Source organism: Syngnathus floridae, chromosome 1, assembly GCF_059516105.1.
Source record: "Syngnathus floridae isolate MCC-2025c chromosome 1, RoL_Sflo_1.0, whole genome shotgun sequence".
Taxonomy (NCBI): domain Eukaryota; kingdom Metazoa; phylum Chordata; class Actinopteri; order Syngnathiformes; family Syngnathidae; genus Syngnathus; species Syngnathus floridae.
In genome coordinates this window covers 7962269-7986256 of record NC_142413.1, presented here as the reverse complement: position 1 = coordinate 7986256, position 23988 = coordinate 7962269, and the positions used below count along the sequence as shown (strand labels likewise).

The 23988-nt window shown below is 43.4% G+C and overlaps 1 protein-coding gene across 18 annotated transcripts; it reads right to left on the bottom strand.

Annotated features, from left to right (window-relative positions):
• On the bottom strand, nt 1-23869 carry map7d3 (MAP7 domain containing 3). Of its 18 annotated transcripts, none has more exons than XM_088396566.1 (21): nt 23763-23811; nt 23439-23501; nt 16621-16719; nt 16276-16356; nt 15526-15689; nt 15293-15404; nt 14550-14633; nt 13620-13724; nt 12670-12762; nt 12070-12168; nt 9811-9936; nt 8070-8185; nt 6567-6703; nt 6017-6237; nt 4862-4985; nt 4463-4748; nt 4342-4395; nt 4207-4267; nt 3686-3836; nt 2959-3224; nt 1-2685 (listed from the first exon to the last, which is right to left on the bottom strand). In XM_088396566.1, the coding sequence occupies exons 1-21, from the start codon at nt 23794-23796 to the stop codon at nt 2678-2680; spliced, it is 2484 nt and encodes an 827-aa protein (XP_088252692.1). In that variant the 5' UTR covers nt 23797-23811; the 3' UTR covers nt 1-2677. The 18 variants fall into 18 exon arrangements, with proteins under 18 accessions (XP_088252692.1, XP_088252674.1, XP_088252683.1 ...); XM_088396548.1 differs by having other exon boundaries at nt 1-2579; XM_088396557.1 differs by having other exon boundaries at nt 1-2579; nt 23439-23498.
• Nucleotides 23870-23988: the final 119 nt, after the last annotated feature.

Sequence of the window (23988 nt, the reverse complement as noted above, 5' to 3'; positions counted from 1 at the left end):
TCTAGTTTTGCGAGACTTTATTAACAGTTTATATAACATCTCAGAACACAAATATATTTACAGTACAAATGTTACTAAGGGGCAGGCTGATAATTGCTGGGTGGGCTTTTTTATTCACAAAGGACTTGATTGTCAGAGGCCAAGGTAAAGACAAACATCGTTAACAGCAACATTAAAAATTCTAAACCTCTAAGGCACAGTGCTATCTAGAAACTAAACGGAAAGCCATTTGAGTATTTATTCCACATCCTGAAACAATGTATTAGTGCGCTCTTAGTCCTTACTAGTAAGTCAACTCCAAGTAACAAGTGAAGCTAAACTGTATACTAGTTGACAAGTGTGTGCTACCCGTGCTACCTCCTTAACATTCACTATTAGTACTAGTCTGGCAAAATTGTGCTACTGGTGTGTGAAAATGTTGTACCGTCATGCGGAAAAAATAAAATAAAATACTAGTAAGACACTAGGTAGACACTACGATGCTAGCCTGCTCTTTGACCTCACTGACGTATTGAGACAACTAAGAAGTTCAAATATATATTTTTTTTTTTACTGCTAATGCTACTTTTGGCCTAGTAGTACATGATTAAACCTTAAACTATTTACTGCAAGCACCACTACAAGGCACCGTAGTAGCCTCCTTATCAAGCATATGAAATAAAAGGTGGTCGTAGCACACAGATGTCTACTAGTTTTTCCTCAGTAGGAACATGTCCTTTTTCCCAATAGTATGCCAGTGTTGTTATAAGGTCAAAGAGAATATCATTGTCAAGGATATGGAAATAAACGGCTCACTATGTACGCATGTATATGTAATATCTGATGAAGGGGAAAACGGTGTCAGCCTCCCTCCAGCAGGCAGCGCTGACGAGCAAGGGCGCCAACAGAGCCCGTCCTGGAAGTGTCATGCAGCCGAACATGAAAAAGGTCGCACGACGTGGCCTGACAAGTCTCGCGACGACCAAAACATGGAGGACGGCTTGATGGCGAAAGTCTTAGATTCTTAAAGCCTCTCAGGTCCTTACATTGGGTTGGTGAGAGGGTGTGAACACCAAACACAACCCCGTCGACAAATTCAAGATTTTAACCGCAGAATCGGCTGAAGGCTCAAAGTTGTAGGCCGCTTTCAGAGTCGCTACTCGGCCAACATCATGGCTTCATTAGCCTAACACTGACTTCATATACAAACACTTAAATATGTATATGCAGAACTGTATATTCATATATAAACAGCCAGGTGTTATTAAATAAAAAACAGCTGAAATGCGATATTTCACAAAATATTTTAGCAGCTAGCGTGTGCAGACAAGAAGACAACTGAACAGGGCAATGTGACAGTTAAAAGATGGAAAACTTCCTGAATATTTGTTACTTTATATGTGTTACTTTTTTGGGGTGAAATGAACAGACTGCCGTAAACTAGAAGCATCTTGTTAGTAAACAGAAGCTCCATGTAAAAATGTACACAATTTTCAATCAAGCCAACTGCGTCCTGAACAGCAACAATTACGAGTTGTTACAGAAACTTACGCATGGCTGCTGTGCCCCCCTGTGGCCAAAAACAGACTGCAAGGCAGGTCGTCTCAAGCCATGATGGCCCTATATGTATGGAAAGCCGATTGAACATTATTTCTAGCATGAGGGACAACGAGAACGCTAGTAAATGGATGGACTACAAAGAAAGATATCATGGCTATCTGATAATGCAATAGTAGCCCCTCAAATGGCTTTAAGGACACATTTTGTCCTCACTTGGAGGACGAGTGAGCGCTAGCTCGTCTTTCTAATTGTGCACTAAAATGTCTTTACAATTGAGGACAAGGCACATACTAGTACATAAACCTAAACATACTCCACAAAGAGGCTACCGGCGCATGACATACTAGCTGGGCTTGCTAAGTGTTACGAGTGCAGCACAGTTTACTAATAATGTTTAATTGGGGATTGGTAGATCAAAATTGTCAGGACAAGTGGGAAGAAATGTTTACAAGTACATATGAGAGGAGCACAACAGTAAATGAACCTTAAGTTGGCTGATTAGGGTATTAAATAAATGTTCAAACCGCTTTCCATACTTCACACATGACAGCGCATGAGCAACGCGGGCAGAAGCGATCCCGCTTTTGTAACTCCACACCCAAAATATAGTTGTGAAAAAAAACAACAATAATAAAACACGGGTAAGGCCATAATTATCAGACGCTGACAAAAAAACAGCAGTCGGTCAAGTAAATTTAGAAGAGCCACGGGCCAAAATCCCAGAGAGACAGGACGTCTTTAACGTCATTGCACACCGAAAACGCTCCCGTACAAGAAGCGTATGTCTCCAAACAACAAATAATAAGGAAGCCAAAATTAATTCATAAATTACAACAGCAAACCCCTGACAAAGACACACAAAGAAATGCTTTAAAAACATCTGCGACACCACAAGGAAGAAGACAAAGAAGAAGTAGACCTGACACGAGGAGGAGGAGGAGGAACATGGAATTTCCCTGAAGCTTTGGTCATCTTGTCGATGAGACGCTTAAGCACTTGGGGCGAGCAAGGTCTTTACATTTCACCTTGGCCTCCTCCCACTGGAATAAATTGGAAGAGGAAGCTGTTTAGAAATTTTTCAGCTGAGCTCAAGAAGTTGAGGAGTGTAACAGTGGGGGGCTTTGAGGTGGGTGCAGCATCAAATCTCTGAAAATAGATGAGAAGAGAGCAGTGTGCCATTTAAAATCATTTGGACTCGACACTTGATCATAACGTCACAAGTTCTTCCAGGTGGCGACATCTGAAAGGTTCTCCGGGGACAAAACTAGCAAACTTGAGCAAAGAGAACAATGTGAACTAAATACAAGCGACTGGTGAAACAGCTAGATGATGACGAGAAAGAGGATGGGTTTTTGGAACTGAACTATGATGGCTTGAGACGAGTCACTTCCATCAAGCAGACAGGAATACTCTGCTCACCTGAAAGAGCCTCTATGGCTTGACTGGAGGAATGCAGCGAGTTCACGGGGCTTCCTTTGGTCCCGTCCGTCCCATCGCAGTTAATCAGGACCGGGCTACAATCCTCGGCCCCGATGAGGGCGTGAGTCTTGGCGTTACGGTCCATGAGCTCCTCGAAGCTCCACTGGTTGGACTTTCCGCCCAGGCCCGGCACCAGCTCCACTTTGGCCGAGTCCTGCTCGTTCAGGAACTCCGAGCCTTCCGCCAGCCGGCTCTTTTGAACTAGACTGGAGAGGTTGGCTAGTGTGATTAACTGTAAGTCGGTGAGTCAGAGGCGCATTTCAAACTGAGTCAATTCGTGAGTAAATTGATCAAGGCTTTCTAATTCTGTGTTAATGATTTAAATGGACTAAAAGGGAGCTATACAAACAAACCCAGGATGTGGACAACAAACAATGCTGTCTTGTGGAATGTTTGGTCATGAGTTAGGCTAGCTAACGGCGCTTGCTTGCATTCCAATGATTAAATCCACTGCCTACACAGCTTACGTGAAAGCGAGTGCTCCAATCGATCCGCCGTTAAGCGTTACAGACTTAAAAAGGCTTTGTAGGGTTGGAGAATGAGCTAACTGAAAGTTCTGGTGAGCATGAGATGTTCCAAACGTGAACAATGCTGTGATTTAGAGGGGAGAAATTTGAAAACTTTCCTCTTCGATAAAGATCAGAATGTTTCAAGGCCGCCGTCATACCTGACTGCCTGAGTCTCGTCCGGGGCGTTGTTGTTCTCCTTGTCGTCCGCTTCCCCTCTTCCGTTCAGGCAACCCACGGGTTCTTCTCTTTGTGGCACTCCATCGCCACAGCCGTGCATCTCCATGGCAAAGTCGGCCATTTGGCTTTCACCTATAAAAGGCACCGGATTCATAGTAAACAAATGTTTACCTGTTTTAGTCAATTGATGTGACATTTATGTGATATAAACAGCAGAAATATAATCCTGCTGCTTTTCTATTCTGATACAGATTTGGGATGTTTTCTTGTATGTCCAACACAAATGAATTTATCACAGTTTTGCCAACTCAAGACCTGGACAACATTTTGCAGGAGAACTTAAGAACATGTGTCTGCCAAATGTATTGCTCTGCTTCCGGCTGTTTTCAACCTTGTACTACGCCGATGAATAAGATGTGATATTGTTTCCAATTTCAAGATTGACTTAGTGTGCTGCAGGGTGGATTTTGGACTTCAGCAAGTGGTACTAATGAGAACATACTCTTTGCATCAAAGGGGTCCATTCCATCTTCATTGTCCTCCTGATCCTTGTCGTCATCCCTCTGCATAAGAGTGACAACACTTATAAATGCCTATTTTGTGAAGGTCCCTACTAGGAATGTCATCAATTTCCCACCTTAAAGTCATTTCCATCTCCTTTCCTAGTCCTCTTCATTATTTCTTCAATTCTCTGAAACACCAGATCGTTTTTTTTCTTTTTAAATCACATATGGGTTTTCTACCGTATGGATGATTACCTTCTTCCTTTCCATCCGCTCTTGTTGGTTCTGTTGCATGATGCGGTCGCGCTCCTGGCGGACCCTCTCGGCCTCCTCTAGGGCCTTGGCCTCGGCCTCCTCCCGCTCCTTCTGCAGTTCCGCCTGCTTCAGAGCCTCCTCGGCCTCCAGTCGCTCCCTCTCTTCCTCCGCTCTTAGGGCCTCCTCCTCTTCCTTCACTTTTCTTTCCTCCGCCAGCTTCTTTTCCTCCTCTTGGCGCTTCAGCCGGGCCTCCTCTGCCAGGCGTTCCTCTTCTTCTTTCCTGAGCCTTCAAGAGCAAACCAAAGAGCTTTATTCTTCACTTTCATACTTATGTACATTTGAGAAGACGAAAGAAGACACTGATGATGCGCCACATAAGGCAATATTAAAACTGCTCACTTCTCCTCCTCCTCCCGCTGTATTCTGAGTTGCTCATCTTTCTCTTTCTGCTCACGCATCTGTCTGCGGTGCTCCGCCAAGAGCTTGGCTGCCTCAGCAGCAGAATTGGTTCCAGCCTTAGAATCTGAAAGGGAGGAAAGACAAAAAATGCAGGGTGAATGATTTCTGCTTTAACATTATAGTTGTAGTCCAGTGTTTCCCACACTTTATTCAGCCAATTTTCACTAGCTAAATGTCCCAGCACAGTCCCCTCAAAAAATGTTACAGTAAATAGAAGTTAGATTTCTTTTTCACAATTTACTCAATTCCACATCGAGTTGAGTCTGATTTCAGGGCATGATTATGCTGAACTTTGTCTAAGACATTGCATGGGTTTGTATGTTGCAAAAGCTTAGCAGAGATTATCTAAATGCATTACACACTTCTCAAAGTTTACGGTCATCACGTGTCACAAGTTATTTTTTTTCTCCCCATCATGCTATGATTTCGAATCAAGAGCGTCCAGAAGTTAACCAAACATTACAGCAGCATGAATGTAACTTCCCAGGTCTGAATAAAATAAAATAAAAATAGCTTTGTACCTTAGTGTAAAGTTCACATCCGAACCTGAGGATTTTGTTAACATCTTCAGGGTCAAAGGTAAAATTCATTTGGCAGCAGCATATTTTATTCACGTTATCTTTAGTGACATTTCTGTTCTTAAGTAAAAAACCAACAGGGAATTTTTCTATGTATTTGCATAGTTTGACTGTCGAGTGAATTTTGAGAAATAAATCTTTTATTTTATAGCACGAGACCAATTCTATTTCATTTGCCGAGGACTCAGAGAGCTATTTGAAATGACGACCCTGTATATTGCAGAGCACAACTCTGTCCAGATGGCGGCAGCATCAACAACTCTAATGTGGGACGGGAAGTGACAGCAGCTGGGATTTGCTGGAGCTGCTCCACTGAGATTTACTGCCACATCACTGTACACCAGACGCAAACAAAAATACACAATGGCCGGGAAATGGGCTGGCAATCAGTGGCAATGAATAAAAACGTGGTTTTATGCTTCTGTTTGTTAAGAATGATCTTAAGTGAAATTCCAACTTGATAACAATAAACAGACATGATGTCGTTATACTGTGGGCTCGATGCCGAGATGCTCACCGTCTTTCTCTTTGGATTTGCTAGAGTCGGACGACTGTGCCAAGCCAGGCTGTAAGGGTAGCAACATGTCCTTTGAGCGGGAGTCCCTCTTTCGCAGGGTAGGGGGCCCTGGCGGGGTCAGAGCTGGTTTCTGGATCGGAGGGGGTTTAGCAGATGTCGGCTGAGGGGATGGGGTGCTTTGCTTCGCTACTGGGGAGGGTGGACGCGCCTTTGAATTTTGCCTGTCAGAAGAAACCATGCTCATTAGATGCTCTGTTAAGTGAAAATGAATGTCTTCAAAGTTTGGCACTACAGTATTGTTAATAACACTGCAGGGTTTAAATGATTTAAAAAAAAAAAAGCCAAGTACACAAAACAAGGCTTCAAACACATCAACACTGAAGCTCTTGTCTCCACTCATACATACATTGTGGTGGTGCCCGCTAATTACACTGAAAGCACGCCACGCTCAACTGTCCATTAAATATCACTCGAATTTTCCAGAGTCAATTCATGTTGCAAGGTCTCTCGGAAAAGGTGACGTGAACATAACATCTGCTTATCTTCTTACTTTGAAGCTGCTGGAGAAGGAGTCCTCTTTGGAGATGGTTTTGGGGCAGGGGATGGTGAGCGGGTACGTCCCATGGGGATGGACGGGGAGGGCGGGCGCTGTCGCCCGGATGAGGTAGACGTTTTTTCCTGCTTGGCCTGTTTCCCCCCACACACACCGAGAAGAAAAAATAATTCACGGCAATAATGATTACAGGACATCAGCTCAAGACTTTCACACAGCCACATATACTTGAACTCGAGAATGGTGTCATTTTATGCCATTCTGAAAATTGAGCTAGATTTGTCACAAAAGGGGTTTAAAACTAGTCTGCTCTCATAATGAAATGTGTTAAGCTCTTGTCACAAGCTTTGGATAGGATACCATCTTGACAAATATTAGTTTCCGAGTTTGCGACAAAACACCGTTGTAAAAAGAAGCCATTCAAAACTCAATCATGACCTGCAAATCTTGCCAAAACCTTCTTCACGACGTGCTGACATAAAGAAGCTTGAAGATAATACACAAAAATATAATTGAAAGCATTATGGAGTATTAACCACAACATTTTTATGGTGTATCCATACAGCACAGTGACAAAGAGATGGAAAGTCAAACAGCCCCAGGCTCAGGGTGTAGTCTGCTTTGCATGACCCAATCTGTCCATAATCAGGCCACAAGTTTGTCTCATGCCATGTCAACGGGTCCTTTCACAGCCTCACAGAGTGTCGACTAAAAGGTCATGTGGGAGAATGAGCAACGAGTGACAAGAGAGACGGACGTCGGTTCCTAGTACCGGTAGATAGTATCATGCTCAGGCCAGTACCAGCAGAAATAAAATATTTGCATGCACCTAATGCACTTTGACTGGCAAAAGTCTTATCTAATTACTTTTGCATAAAGCTACGGCTGGCTCAAGCTTGTCATAAACCATCGGTTAGATAATCTTGTGTAGGCTAATACTGGAGAATTTTCCACATAATGCATTGCTCTCTTCTCCTTTCTGCCTACTCAGTAATCTTCCATTATCAAGCACATGAACACTATGTTGCTGCTGCTACTGTCTCCACAGTTGCAGACTAATCAGCTCACTGTAAATTTAGCAATTAATCTTTTTTTTTAAAGGGAAGTTGTGACACTCCTGAGCAAACACCATATTATTCTTTTCATGCTGCAAACTGGTTGAGTAATAAGCCTGCGGAAAAGCTAGTTACACCTAAGCAACCTATTCCATTTTGATTAACTAGATTAAATGTCCATTTCACACAACTAACTGATTTATGGTCAATTAACTGGTCATGCATTATTATTGACATTGCTGCTTTCATTACTATGTGCACTACATCTCTCATTCAAAGACTCTCCCCCCTTAATTCTCCAAACGAATTGTTTGAGGCAGATGTCCATCCCTCAGTTATTCTAATCTTGGAAAAAATGCTTCTATTTCATACAAATCTTGGTTGATTGGACATATGTAATAAAAGGTGAATGAGATTTGGTTTGACTTTTAGCAGATGTTCTCACCAGTGAGGGGTCGAGGGCTCCGTCTGCCGACACGGAGGTGGTCATGCCGTTCTTCTGTCGGTCGATGCTGCGACTGCGCAGTGGCCCGCGGGGCGGGTGTATGGGGTTGGCGGAGGCTGAGCAAGGACACAGGTGACACTCTGGTAAAGGACACAATCATCGGCAGGGCCAGGCAAGTACAACCAGCGGGAAGGGTGATAAGCAGGCCAGGTTGGCCAGCAAAAAGGTGTAAAGAAAAAAAAATGGGGGAAGGGGGTAGAAGAAAATTTTGATACAAGGAGAGATAGTGAGAAGGGGGAAAGGATGAAAGGGGATGATTCAAAAGCAGGAAATCATTTTTAAGGGGGGGGGAAATACATTTCATTTTGTTAGATGTAGCACCAAAGCACACAGCAGTTTCAATTTTTGTTCACGCGGGGAACCTCGCACCTTGAAAACCAAGCAAACGCAAAATTTAGAATAGAAGGCAAATACTAACACACAGCCTTTCCAATATTAGTGTGCAATAAATGAACAAAGATGCAGTTTTTGACTGTTAAAAACATCTGGGATGTGTTGAGAATAGCTCAAAGATCAAATATTACGTACAGCTTTAATTCATTCAATGACCATGTAACACAAAAATCAATAAATCGAATACTATTTTGTTAGCAGTCAGTGTTGTTTTTTTGTTGTCGGCTGACTATCTTGCTACTTGCTGCGTCAGATAGAGAGATTAGACATGATAATCCGGCAACCTTGACGACTCTCGCTGCCAAAGCCCAGTCAAAAGTGTCCTCTGTGATTCTGTATCTATGACAAGCATGCAAATCCTGCACACTGCTGCTGCTGCTGCTGCACTACTTCGGGTGGGTCATGTTTCCACTGGGACCATACATAGCGCACAATCCATAAGTGCTGCTAATGGGTTTTCTAATGGCTGGTCGATAAACGCCACACCCAAAAAGATACACAGCTTCAATTTCTTGCAGATTCAAATGACTTTCTAGAACAAAACATGAACTGTGTTTATGAGTCAAACTATGCACATCTACACTACACACATAGATCGTACGTTTGAGTATTATTGAAGTGGCAGGCTGCATTTACGTAGCCACAGAGAAGAGTATATCTTGGTATTTGATCAGCATGAGCCCCATTTACTACAATGACCGCATATAGTACAGTAAAAAGCCACTTGGCACCGTCTCTGATCATGGTGCCAGGACACCTGCACAACAGTTTCATTCTGACACAACAAGAACCTGTAAGAAGCTTAAAGAAAATCTCCCAGCATGGACCCAGAAGCTCCTCAGATGCCGAGAAATGCAGCCGGTGGAGGGATGCCTGATCGGCTAAAGCCATGGCACACTACAACTGTGGCCAATTGTATAGCTATACATGTTCACGGTGTCAAAGTTGGTCTCACTGAAATGCGATACCGTTGGTAACTATGAGTAATGCTGCATTTCCATTGCGCAGCAGCTCAGTGAAACGCACACGCTGATCTGGGATATGTTCAGTTTTCTAATTTTAAACAGTCTTGCGAAACCCAAGCTGCATTGAATATGCAATGTACACACAATGAACAAATGATAGAAGAAAAATAAGTTTTTGTCTAATTATGAATTTACACAGCATGAAAGCCATGGCGAACTAGGGGCCCCCTGCAGCTACTGTACCTTACAGTGGGAAACAGACACAAGAGAGAGGAGCTAGAAACCATCCGCTGTCAGACTGCTATGTGAGAGGAGGGGGTTACCTGGAGCATTGGTTCCTTCAGGGGAAAGGGCGGCAGCACTCTTGCTCCTAGCTAGTGAGGCCTGGGTGGGAGTGAGCAGGCGACTAATGACCCCTCCATCCACAGCGCAAGTCGGTTGCTTGCGAGCTACGTGGCGAGCCCACAGGAAAATGAAACCCAAAAGAAGAGAAAAGGACAAAATAGGACAAGGGAGGGGGGGTCGAGAATAGCAGCAGAGAATGACAAAAAAGGGGTAAAGTGGGAGTGGGGGGGAAGCGTCAGTTAGATAAGCCACCATGTGATTTAACCATCAGGAGAGAATCAACAACACATGCAGCAATAGGTTATGTCTCAATAGTCTCACAGAGCTTTTCACTGGGAGTCAATGAAATCATTTCATGAGAATAACGAGGCAAGTGATGCCATGGAAGAGTACTGAGACAGACCACTGATTGTCTAAGTTGGATCACTCGACAATGTGGGCAAATCAATGGTTCCTTAAGGCAGTGGGAGGTGTGCTGATGGGAAAAGAGAAAACATTGGACCATTAGTGAACAACAAACAAATATTCTTCAGGAAAGAAAGAGGGGGAGTGTATAAGACGGCAGACTACAGGTGACCCAGTAAGTGCTTGAACTTCGACTGTGAAAATATTTCTTGTGTCCATTAAGTTTTTAACTGCCATGGAAATTTAGAAATCCCTGTTGAGGGTAGTGTTGATTCGCTTTGGATTTGAAATCAGCACAGCTTTTGAATAAACGCTAAAGATGGTGGGGAATCTTGGCTTGCCATGTCAATTACAGTCACTTTGGGACTTTGACAAGTTCAGGCACCTCAGCTCAAACGAGTATGATTAACTATGGTGTAATTACATTACAAAGCTCCTTTTCTCAGTTTTGGGGTCACAAACCATTGTTTTAGGTGAACCCAAAGAATGAAACTAAAGAATAAAGTAACGAAGAAAACCGTTTCCCTGATGAAAGAAGAGAGTCTTCTCTTTAGTAGGTCAGTCACAAAGCTCTAAACCTCCTAGCAATACGAGGAACTCTGCTTTGAAAAGAGCAGGCAGTGAACGAGTTAACCGCAACTCCACTGAACATAAACGTTTTGGCATGGTAACTAATGTGGTCTTGCATCTCTAAGAACCAAAGTCTTTCTCACCGACTGTGCTACGAAAGTACAAATCACACCAGAGTGAGTTTGTTATCATCTGAACGTACTCCCTCACTGGTCCGCAATTGGCCGACTCGCACGTCTCAGTCGAGATTCTTACTAAACTGACATCTGGTACTGACATGTGCTATTTACATTTTAAGTGCACGCAGGTTGCTACTACGCACCAAGGTATTAAGAGGCTAGAAGAACGGTGATAAAGACTGAAGTGGCGCTCCGGTAAATCGCAGATTGCAGTCAAGGTCGAGTGATCCTATTTTAGATCAAGCACCAAATCGTACATCCTGTGTGTACCCGGATTAACCTCCTCAATGATACGTGCCCGACACCATCCGCCTGATTAATGATAATGAAGCTGATTCCTAATCCAAAGCATACTTTCAGCGGTCCTGCTAAGAAACAAATCAAAAGAATAAATGAGTGTTCCGCCAATGGAGGCTGCAGCATCTAATGGACAAACAAAAGCTTTGGTGATTAATACACAGACTGCACACTGGCACTCTTGAAGGGATTTGGGTGCTCTTGTGGGTGCTATGATGGGATGGCACTGATGCACAAGCATAGCATCTTAAATCCTGCTAGGAAGCTGTCATCTGTAAGGGAGGGAGAACACAATGTACACTTTGTGACAAAACACAAACAATACATGCCGTTAGTGGCAACATACAACAAGACCATTGCTGGACTTGACAATTGCAAAAATGACAATGAGGGTTAGTTGCCAGCGTGCGCAGCACAAAAAAAAATCAGGTTATAAGGGAAAGCATTTAACGTTAGAGGCAAATCACAGACAAGAGCGTGTTGAAAAATTGAGCAGTTGCCCAAAATGTTATTCAGCATTGTGTGTGAGATTTGAGGGGGAAAAGGAAATGAGATTACATCAAGCTAAAAATAATGTAGGCCCCACCCACAACCAGATACTTCAAAGATGCTTAAGAAGAAGATATGTCCCCTCAAATTTTCTTAAATTCAGAACCAGCAAGCTGTTAACGTCACTGACATGCCAGTTATTCCCCAGGGAGGGGAAAACCCAAAAAAAAAAAAAAAAAAAAAGCCAGATGGAAGCATGAAAAAAAAATGATCGATTGATTGTCCCATGCTAGCCACCTTGATTGTCTGACGTCCCCTTAGCAGCCTTGGCAGGAGTCTGCGCTCTGCCCACACTTACTCGTGTGAGGGATGAACTCCTCGTCTTCATGGAAGCACCTACGGACGTGAGCGCAGGGGTCACGGCCCAGAGACACAGGGAGAGAGTCAACAAGAACATCCCCGCGGAGAGACTTTCCAACGGGTCATGTGCAGTTCTGGTCTGTGAATGAGTCGGCAAGCGTCACGGCAGCTGATGCCTAACTGGTGATCTTCATCAAAAGTCAGACGTGCGCTGAGGCACACATAGGCGCCATTGTAAGCCGTTCTAAGACCAAGACATGGGAGGGCCCAAAAAAAAAAATTATAAGCTTGGCCTTTCAAAGCTGCCGATAAAAATATGCTTAATATCCTTGAGAAGTCTTTATCATACTGAATGAATTCTTCTATAATTTACACCCTGTTGCAAATCAATGACACATTTTTTTTGTGTGAGACTATTAAACACATAGTATGAAAAATATTTGGGTTTTGTTCTCCTCCTTCAGGAAATAAAATAAACTGATCAAGTCCAGTGATAAGTAGAGAAATGGACTGTTGCACAGAGCGGCGACTATGCACCTGTCGACTCCGCCTGCAGCTTTTTGCCTTCCTCCTTAGCAGCACTGTCTTTCCGAGGCAAACGGTTACAAGACACACTCCTGGATTTTATACCTAAGAGACAGTGATGACAACACAATGGTGAATTCCACCCCATGTTACTTCATGAATGGTACCCAAGCCCAACCACGTGTGTGGACAGCAAGGAAGAGTCAAGTAATTAAGTTAAACAATTATCTCGTTGTGAAGAAGCTCTAGTCTGCCCCAGTGAGGCTGCGTGCAAAGGCCGAGATAAGGCTAGACCTGAGGTCAGGGGTCATGCTCGGCACCTGGGATGATGCCTGGGTTCTAACTTCAATCACCAATGGGATTTCAGGACGTTAACAAGAAATCTAAATACCACTTGATCTTTCTTACGTCTAAACATAACTTTGACATAATGACATTTAAAATACAACAGCAACAGCTTTTCTTTTTAGGGAATGAGGAAAAAAAAAAAATCAAGTCTGTCAACTTTTGGGAGAAATGAAGGCTGCAGTTTGAAATCCGGGCTATTACAAACCCCCGGGAGCGAGTGACTGTTCAAACATATGACTGGTCATGACGTCTACTTGCCAGAAGATGTGCAGCCCTGTTTGTTCACAGACTAGATAGGTGGAAGTCAGACTTCTTGTCCCTTTCCTAATATGCTCTGTTGAGAAAACCTAATAACCCCATCATCTACAACCACCTCTGCGTTTGATTATCTTCATTTGAAGTTGGATAGCCACGTTTGCACATTCAAAAAGTAAAGACAAATTGTTGCAAGCCTTTGCCAGCCACATGAAACCACATGGCAGGGAAAAATAGGACCGCAGGCCTCTGGTTTGACACCATTCAAAAACAATATATGTAGCATGAAACAAAGTACTACTGGGAGGAGAGGTTAGACAGAAGGGTGGGAGTGCGGTGGGGGTCAAGAGGTGACTTACTTTTGTCAGGAGTTTTGACGAGGGTGGCAGAGGACGAGGAAAGGCGTTTGGTGATGCTAGCCTCTGACGGCTGTTTGAGGTTGGTGATGGATGTGGAGCGCTTGTCTATGAATCAGGGAGGAGGAAGAAGGGAGGAATTACACTACAGAACGCTCCCAAAGGAGGCGCACACAGTGGAAGGACACTAAAGGGATACTTGACAACACCCATTTCAGATAACACCACAGGCACCTCTACTAGCTAATGAGATCCCGTACAAATCTGTAACGAAAACCATCTGCCTTTACAAACAACATACAGTTGAGTTCTTACGAACACTGTTAGAGAGACGTTCATTTGACGATACGTTTATTTTTGCAGGCGTGGTTTGCATACAGAGAAGCATTTGTATTATTTTGTTCAGTTTGTTATCGTCGCAAAGGCAGACTTTTTGCTACAGGTCAGGTCTTGTAGAGAATCTCATTTGACTGTCTCTTATGATCTAGTTGGGATTTTCAAAGGCACTATTGACACTTTAGAAAAATGAACATGATGCCGTTTCATGCTTGAAACAAAAAAAAAAAAACCTTTTCTTTTTTTTTGCAACAACCACCATGTGCTTTCACGTCATGCGGTAAAGTTAGTAGAGCAAACCGCATAGCCACAACATGGCGTGCCGTGATCTGAACCCAACATTATTAGTTCAGCATTTGACTGGGCTTCCATGCAAAGTAGCCCCGATGACCTGGCCCTGCCCCAAAGTGTCCAAGACCTAAAGCAACACTCCCTGAAAGAAGAAAGCATACTGACAGGGAGAGGTTTCCTCTATTTAACAGTCGGTGTTAGGCTGCAAAAGAAGGTGTGTGAGGAAGAGAAGGTACGGTACACTATCACCCAATATGTGCCGCCCATGCTACAGATTTTAACTGGCAGGCAAATCACAAACAAAACCTTGAGTGTTCCTGGGTGGCTTTTCTGGCGAAGCAGGGGAGATTGCTATAGCTACTGGAGATGAGGCGCCGGCATCCGAGTCTCCTGTAGGGAGAGAAAGCTCTCAGCGGGGAAGTGAGGAGTGCTGACGCCACTTCTTGGCACAAGGCGAAGAATGCCTGGCGGCCATCAAGGCTTTCATTGACGGTGTCACAAGTCACAATATGAGCATCATATGAACACTGAATGGATAAAGTCAAAATCACGTGAAGGCGGGTTTTAGTTTGTAGAATGGGACGCTACACATTCAGAGTGTAAGTGATTTAGGGTTTGGAGAGAAATTTCAGGGTCCAATCGTTCAATGTTGTAGCACTTTTTGTGCAATAATAGGTTTTTGAATGGTTCAAATCATTTCAGGGTGACATTTGCCAATTCATCATGACAACAAGACCTCCATCAACAGTCGCTCGCCACTGCAAGGCTTCACAACTTTAAATGGGATGTTCTCAAAGGAACATGGCCACTGAGCCTCGAGTGTCACTCCATTATCAGGTTGCCACAGAGAGACTGAAAGGGACGCAAGAAGTTTTACACCTGATGCTAAGAGTGCACAATCGGTAAGTGTGAGTGAACACGCGATTCAGGACTCCCTATTTGGGATCTTAGTAAATCAGACCCGGTGTGCAGGCCACAACAGCTGGAGGTGTGGCATCAATGTGTTAAATAATGTTTGATTGGCCCAAAACAAACAAAGCAGCCATTACCTGCTCGTCCATCTGAGTCTGTTGACAATCCTCCCCAGGACCACCTCTTCTGTCTCTGGTCGGCCCGCTGGCTTCGCTCTAACGTTCGTCTCATCACTGCCTCGTAATGCTCCTGCCGCATTCATAAAAAAAAAAAAAAAAGGGGGGGGGGGTTCTCTATTTGCTTCATGGTCACGGGAATAATCATTCCTAAGAGCGAGATTCCAGGTGCACAGGCCTCCTCCGTTGACTACCTTCTCCTCTTCCTGTTTCTGCTTCCTCTTCTCCTCCACAGCCTGACGCTTCTGCTCCTCTTTCCGTCGCTGCTCCGCGGCCTTCTTGTGACGTTCCTCCTGCTGACGCTCCACTTGCATTTTGGCCTTGCGCTCACGCTCCATGATCTGAGACTCACGCAAAACTGATGACAAAAACAGACAGAAAAAGGGGCATTTTAAATTTACAATTTTCTTAAGAAAATCGGTATTGTAGACATGATATAAACAAATCCAGTCCCATAGTTTGTTACATTGTAAATCGTCCACCATCATCTGTTCAGTAACCACAACCACTCCAGTGTGATTGTGTAGAAGTATGCAAAAGTCACTAAGGGGTTTCCAAGCCTCCTCTGGTATGAAAATCAGGATAACGTCTGTGTGTCAGGAGGTCCATGGTCTAACTTTCATGGTCTAAGCAGCTGCGTGCAAGCGTTACATCGCCAAGGCGCAACTGGACTCTTGTGGAATGGAAACATGTTCTAACAAAAAACAACTAGCGCTTGTCTTGGAGGACATTAGGTCAGGTCAGTAATTGGCTGATTCGGCGTGCAATTAAAACATTTCCTACAATGCCAATATGCATCACCGCCTGCTTTCTTGACAATCATGCCACGTTTTTCCAGTCGACTGCGTCGCTCGTAGAACAGCGGGCTTGACTTTATGCAAGTGGCACATACATGCTTGCATTTTACCACAAGATGAAGCAGATCTGAGTAAATGTCTCCTTGCCTTGTTGCCTGTCAGCCTCCTCTCGTCTCTCCTTTGCTACCCGCAGTCGATCGTCCACTCGAAGTGTGGCGCCGTCGAGGACTGCAAACACGTGCGTCAACGCGGTCAAAAGAGGTGCGCAGATGGAGGCTGCGGCGGCTTACGCTGACATATTACAGCAACAGCTTTGCATCAAGGTGTGAGTCCTGGTAGGGGGCTGTCATTAATGAGATTGTCAAATAATAAAGTGATGACTCAGGGCCTCCCTGCAGTAAGCCTTACAGAGCAGGGGGGCGGCGATTGGATAGTTTGGTGGCTAACGGTTCACACTGAGCTAAAGCGGTGTCTGGGTGAGGAGTGGGTTACCTGGCCGAGGGCCGTGAGGTTTGGCTGCTGTGTTTGCAGACGGTGCTGGACTCACGGCCTGGCTGCGCCGCTCCTCGGCTTGGGCCTGCGCAGCTGCAGCTGGACCAGAGAAAGCACACAATTTACAGCAGAGATTCCTTAAAGGGCAAGTCAACGCTAAAATTTTCTGAAGTGTTATTTCTTACTATCCACTCAAGCACCTTCCATTTTGTCGAGCATAATTTGCACTCGGCGGTATATCTGTGTATTTTTCGAGTCAGAGTAAGAGGAGAGACCCCGATTGGAGGAGAAAAAATGACAAATGATGTAATCAAGTCTGATGAGACTGTCTTTTCAGTTTTCTCTGAGCTTTGTTTGCATAGTCATGATGCCTCTGGTGTGGAGCGACTCTGGTTATGAAGCAGAACAATCCGGCTATTCAAGCCATCAGACTCGGCCCATGGCCCACTCTACAGACTGCATTCAACACGCTCAGTGAGCAAGACGCTGGCAAATGAGAGCCAATGTGTGCGCTTCTGCAGTCACAACCTTGTACAGTCACATTTTAGGCAAAAAAATGAAAAGTCAAACGCTCCAAAATGGAATATATAGATTATTTGACTAACTTTACATTGGAATAAGGTCAGAAATGTTCAACTGTTGTTTAAATTCCTTGTCGGTATGGTTACCTGCTTTTTTTTTTTTTTTTATAGAGACGACAGTTTGAAGCAATTCATGTCACAGTATTTCAAACAGAAATTATTTCCTAGAAGTCAAGTCCGGGATTTGTGCTGAACATCCGAGGTTCAAGCGTGCAATCTACAGATAACATTTAACAAAATTGGGCCGCCGCTTCATTTGACGGCTTACATAAGCCGCGGCGTCGAAGCTGTTAGCAGAATTTGCCGCATTTGAATTTGAGAGTATGACTTGGGATTCAACGACGCTGCAAAACATCTGAGACCAACAATTTTCTGCCGTTTTTAATATTTTCAATGGCACTTTCCTCTCAACCAAGAGAAAGTGATGCATAGCAGATGTAGTAGGAAGGAAACAGCACATGATCAAGCTGCATCAGCTAGGTCCTCACTGCACTTCTCGGCAGTGCGCTCTCAGCACTACTGAATTGCTGACAAGTAGGCAAATCAGACCTTCTGTCATGTGATAGGAAAACTAGGCTGCATCAAATCTCACTCATTCGGTCATTCATTCAGTCAGATTCTGCTGTGGCAATAACAAAGATGTACTTTGTGCTGACAAAATTCAACTAGTCAATTTCTTGAGGAAAAAGCATTAGAGACATTCAGCAAAACTAATTCACTTGCAGCTGCTGTCAAAGCAGGGTTTCCCAAACTATCAAGTTTTAAATCAGGTTGTAAAAACCATACTGGTAAATGCATTGTTCTAGTGCGAGGTGCCTTAACGGCTTGATGGACTTGCAATGCATTTCTCGCCCTCATAATTGTGACAAGCCAAGACTCACCCCATCTTTAGCTTCACCTCAAATACTGTACAATGCAACACCGCCATCTACTGGAATCTGTTCATTAATACAGTGGTTTACAAACCCAAATATCACAATTTCACAATATGGGCGAGGCCCTCTTGGCATGCCACCCCATTGCAAACATACTCGACAAATATATTTGTCGGTGGTTACTAGTTGGCAAACCTGTCCATTGCAGAGAACGGGTTCCAAAAAACTTGTTTACGATAACTTTCCATAATAAATGTAGAAACAAGACTATCGATCGACTCTTTCTGACAATATGAAGCAATGTTCACTGAAGAGATCAGTGAAACATGAGCCAAGAACTTGCCCATATTGGACAGGAGAGCATGAAACAGCCAGCCCACTGTGCTAAAGGAGATCATTTGCAGGGAGAAAACAGAGCCCAGATCACATAATGACTCATTCAAGATATTCTCGTTTTATTCATAAAGATAAGATCAATCAATAGATGCTGAACAGCAAGGCTACTGTTGCCAGGCGATATGCTGAGTGTGGATGAAAAGAAGATGTGGACTTAGACAAGGTGACTCATCATGGCTACATTAAGACATCACAATGGACGGAGCAAGTTGCCTTACAATCAATCACCTTGTATTTGAAACGTTACAACTACACTGACCCACTAGTACAAGTTATTTCAACACTCTCCACTGATTGAGAAGCAAAAAGCTTCTGCTATTCCCATTTCAACACTCTCCACTGATTGAGACCAACATCACTCACCAAGAGCGTCCCCACCTTCTAAAGCCAAGCACACTCAAAGTTACATTTACTACAGTAGCTTGTGAGGATGGTGACCTTAAATTGACCTCCCCCCCCAAAAAAAACAATACAGGCTGCACGAAGGTGCAGTAAGCAAAGCCCCTCAACTCACTAACAAATTCTCGGCGCCAAAGCAACTTTGTTTTTGCTTTGGCCTGAGCAGCTTCTGTTGCGACACTGAATCAACAAGAAAATATAAGCACGGAGAAAGTCGCCATGGAGTGAAAACAACATTCATGTGCTAATTGAAGTGCTCTGATTAGACTGCGGAAGAGGGTCTCAAGAGAGCCAGGTGTGCTCTTAGAAATGACGAGCCAATCACAGACGGCGCTCAGCGCGACATCCCTGAAGAGATTTGGCGCATGTGAACAATCAACAGTGGCCCCCGTGTCAACACATCCTGCCTAAAACGTATTACGGGGCATTTTAAAGAGGTGAGCAACATTCATTTGTCCGGCCACCAATCAGTCCGGTCGGGAGCTGTGTGCAAATTACGGCAAGCACAGCTCCGTGGGGGCTTGTCATTAAGTTGAGGAAGAGGAAGCAGGCCAGCCCGCGTAAAACGGCCACTCCGATTCTAGCGCTAGTCAGGCGCGACTTCTCTAAATTGCAGGATGGGGCAGCCTCTCAAATTAACACCAAGTTAGTCTGTGCATCCCCAAAAAGCTTTTCACATGAAATGTCTCGAGCAGAAGTCACATTATTGTTGAGCCACCGACAAGTGTAAATGATACATTTTGTGGACAAGAAACACTTTGGCGGAGGATGGCCACCTAAAATGTGCCAAGCATTGTAAACAGGGAGGAGTTTCGGCTCGCAGTATCCCATCATGGCCGGCTTAACGACAATCGATGCCTGCACAGTCCCACGCGGCCGCGCACATGCCCACTTTTAAACACATTGCCAGATCTTGGACAGGATTACTCCACCTTGTCATGCAAAGGTATAAGCTCGGGCTATTTGCAGTGCGTCCTGGCACGGGGAGTCTTCCAGATGGACCTCATTCAATCTCACTCAGTCCTTTATCTGTTGTTTCCCATTGAGACTAGCCGAACAATTTCTGTCAGGCTGACTTTGACGTAAAAGTCGAAAATCTTTAGAACGACCTAAGCTTGGCTGAGAACATTAAACATTGTGTTGCTATTCAAATTGTTTATGTGACCTTCCCCAGCCACTTTACATAAATGCACAGGAAGGAAAGGGCGCTAAGCGGAGAGAAAAACAACAAATCACAGTGAAACTGAAGCCTCCTCCTGTGGTAGTTGAGTCCAACCATTGCAAGAAATGCCTCTCATGCTTTTAATAATTTGGCAGGACCTGACAACCTTGCAGCGGTGCGAACCCATCATTTCCACCAGCTAGCTTTTCTCCTTGCCTGCATTCTTGTGGAAATCGCCATGCTTGCAAGCGAGATTCCTGACATTGCAGTGCGAATTCGAAGGTCCAACGCCTTTAAGCGAGTCAAATCAGTCTGCTTTTGGAAAACAAAATTGATTATTGAAATCAGTTTATGATCAAATCCATTCATTTTTGTGCACTTTCAATTTGGAAAAATAAATCCTGTTTTGGAATTAAAACTTGACTGGGCTTTTCCCTTCAAGGGTTGCCACAGCGAGTGATTAGAAAATTGAAAAGTTAATTAATTGTTAAAATAATCATTAATTGAAACCCTCGTGAATTTAGGAGTTTGAAATGATAGGGTATATATTTTGGGGATGTCGCCATTTGTAGCGGGTTTACTGTATTTTCATGAAACCACAAATCTGGGCAGCCAAATATTCCAGTATGAAAGCGCTGGATGGAAAACTGAAGGGGGAAACAGGAAGACCATCAGCACTAAATGTGACCACTTGTTGCCAGAAGTAACACCCGCCTACGCCCACGCCGGGTATGCATTCGGCCCCCGTTCCCACTCCTGTCTGCGTAAAACACTGAAAAAACTGTCAGCTGCACCCAAGTCAAAACAAAATGTGTATTCATGCCCCTGCACAGACTGAAACTCCACAGATGCAGTCATTTTGACAACACACACCCTTATCACTGCATCAGCTCTTTATGCAAACTGTCTGCATCTCTCTCTGCATGTGTGGCACTGATGCTTGATTGAAAAATTCAGGTCAGACATTGTTATGGTAACCCTGCAGAGATAAAGGGAGGGGGGGTTATGCCATATGTCAACAACATACACTTGCCACCAAAGGGCATGACGAGAAATGGGCACAATTAGCAAACTTACAGACAAAATCAAGTGATTACCCCTCTTTCAATGGACATTATTTTTTTTGAACAGCTATAAATAGGAGCAACTTAAATCCAAAAGCACACTTGACAAGTAACTTAACTCTTCTTGATGAGCTAACGTAGCTAAAACGTCGGCTAAATGCCAGGAAGTCATAACATGTTGACTTACTTTGTCTCGATTAAAGTTGAGAAGTAATCGCGAAATGTTTGATAACAAGGTTCACGGAGAAAAAAAAATCGCCGAATAAACGCCAACCCGGTCCGGCGAGGAAGATAACGTTATAACTTCAGTTTAGCATTAGCCCTCAATGCTATTAAGCTGAGTTAAGTTCCCCTTGGGGATACGACCCTAAAATGTAACTTTGTCGCGTAACAATTGTGATATATACATTGCTAAGGTGGAAAAGTACTCTATTTTGCAGTCCGATAAAACGCGAGGAGAGCTAACGTTACTAGCCCTGGGTTGGTGAAAGAGGTGGGGGGAGCTGACCGCGTTGCAGCCCGTTCAAATCACCGCCAAAAAGAACAACCCGCTCGAGCAAAGTCATTGTAGTTTAACATGTCCTCACCCATTTGGCTCCGCAAGCCTTTTAGAGTCACGGTGCCCTCCGCCATTCCTATAAGTTTACTCCCAAGTGCGTTTCTTCTTTCTTTTCTAGAACGGGGGTGAGTAACACATCGCGGCCGCCCGGTCGCGAGCTGGTAGGCAGGGAGGCAGTCGTCAAGCTGGGACCGGACACCAGGGAGACGTGGACGTCAAAGAGCAGCGATTAAATCAAGAGCAACACCGAGTATCGTTTCCGGGAAAAAGAAGTTCGTAGAAGCCGAGAAAAGTGGTTCTCGAACTTTAAAAAAGGCACATGTTTTATTTCTATTGTAATATATTCAAATTTATTAATCTAACTTTATCACAGTTTGGACGCTACCACTTTGCTTGAAAATAAAAACGGTACTTAAATAATGAATCCATCCATCCATCTTTGTTTCATTTTCATTTTTAATGTTGCTCATAAAAGTTTTTTTATGTGCGCTTTCTTATCAGATTTAATGCAAATGTATTGTACTACAAAGTTGTTGTATTTCTACTTAAGTAATGTTTACTGTATTCCATTGTTATTGTTTTTTTTCATACTCTATGAGTAAGATCGGAGTCACATACAAATGCAACAATAACTGGATCAATGTATTGTTACAACTGCAAATGAAACCTACACGTATTCACAGTAGATTATATGTTTGACTATTAAATACGCATGTGCTCGTGGCAATAATTTACTTTTGAAGGGGGGAAAATATAATGAGTAAAAAAGCAAAAATAAACTCAACAATCGTTATACAGGAAACCGTCGACACCCGCATAGAGCAGGATTCTTTCATTCTGCTAATAATCAATCATGTGAGGGGCGGGACAGAGTAAAAGGATTTTCATAAGAGTCAAGCGCGTCCCCTACTGTAAATGTTGGGTCACTACTTTCTAAACAGTTTATTTATCTCTCCAAGTACCATCGACACCATCGACAATAAAATATAGTTGGCCGAAGAAGGCAATATTTCGACAACAAGACCTAAAAATATTTCATAGTATTGTATGTCATTATGAATATCAATCTGAGGAAAGAAATGCACATGATGATTCAATTAAAATGCATTGCACATGAAATTCAAATAAAGATGTACTAGAATGCAAATATGAAGAACAAACAGTTTTTAAAAATTAAATGTAAATGTACTGTACAAAAAAGTCTGAAAAGTATGTCACAGTATGCCCTTGCAATTGGTTTTTTTTTTATCATTTATACTACAAACAAAAAACTGAATTTCAAAGTCATGAAAATGTTTGATCCTATACAACTAATGCTTAGTTAAGGAAAAAAAGAAAACATTTGGTGAAAAAAACATTTGTAAGATCAAATGAAGTAAAGAAAATTTGTGATTTCCATATAGATTGCCTACCAAAATGAAAACAACAAATCTATTTTTTAAAAAAAGAAAGCATAAACAGTAAGTTTGAATGGACCTCATAAACTCCTGTGGCAGGCCATATCTGGCACCCGGACCTTGAGTTTGACACCTGTGCACTAGAGGGTGCCATCACACTAGTGACACTAGTACTACACTGGAACTCACTGGCTTAAATCGATGACTATCAATGAGGGCGAGGGGTAATTTGTACAACATCAAGCAAGGTATTAAATACATAAACAGTTGAAGAGGTCTGACTTTTATAGAACTATATGCATTTAATTAATTCACAACTAGCAAGTAATGCCTCTGACTTGTCACACTATATCAATTGAGGCGATACAAGAAGGATAAACCTTACCCGGATTGAAGAATCTGCAGACGTTAAGAATACAAGAAAAGCTCCCTGTCCCATGAAGAACTCCTCCGAATGAGAGAACATCACATTATCTCATTGCACTTATGTTTTCGCTGCCTCACCATGAACACTATCGCCTCTGTTCTGGTCCGTCTCACATGCTTTCGCCACAGGGTGCTTTCATCTGTTTGACACGGTAAACAGGAAGCTAAAACGCATGTGGGACTCTAGTTCTAGTTGGTTTTGTCGAAGCATAGAACTCCAAAGCAATAGGTGTCCCTTTTTTAATCCATCTGTTAACAAAAGTGTACCAGCAACAGCACTCACTTGTATGAACCTCTTGTATCCTGGCAACTGTCATTCGAGCTGAACCAGGGTGCAGCAGTACCCCTTAAGTCTAACCCTAACCCCTAATCCAAACCCTGATTTGAGTTGATTAAGCAACTCACATACAAAAGTTAAAAGAAACCGAGTGAGTCAAGGGAAAAGCAAAACATAAGCCAATCAAAACTCATGTCAGATGAAAGCAAATACTTCAAAGCGAACATGAGAA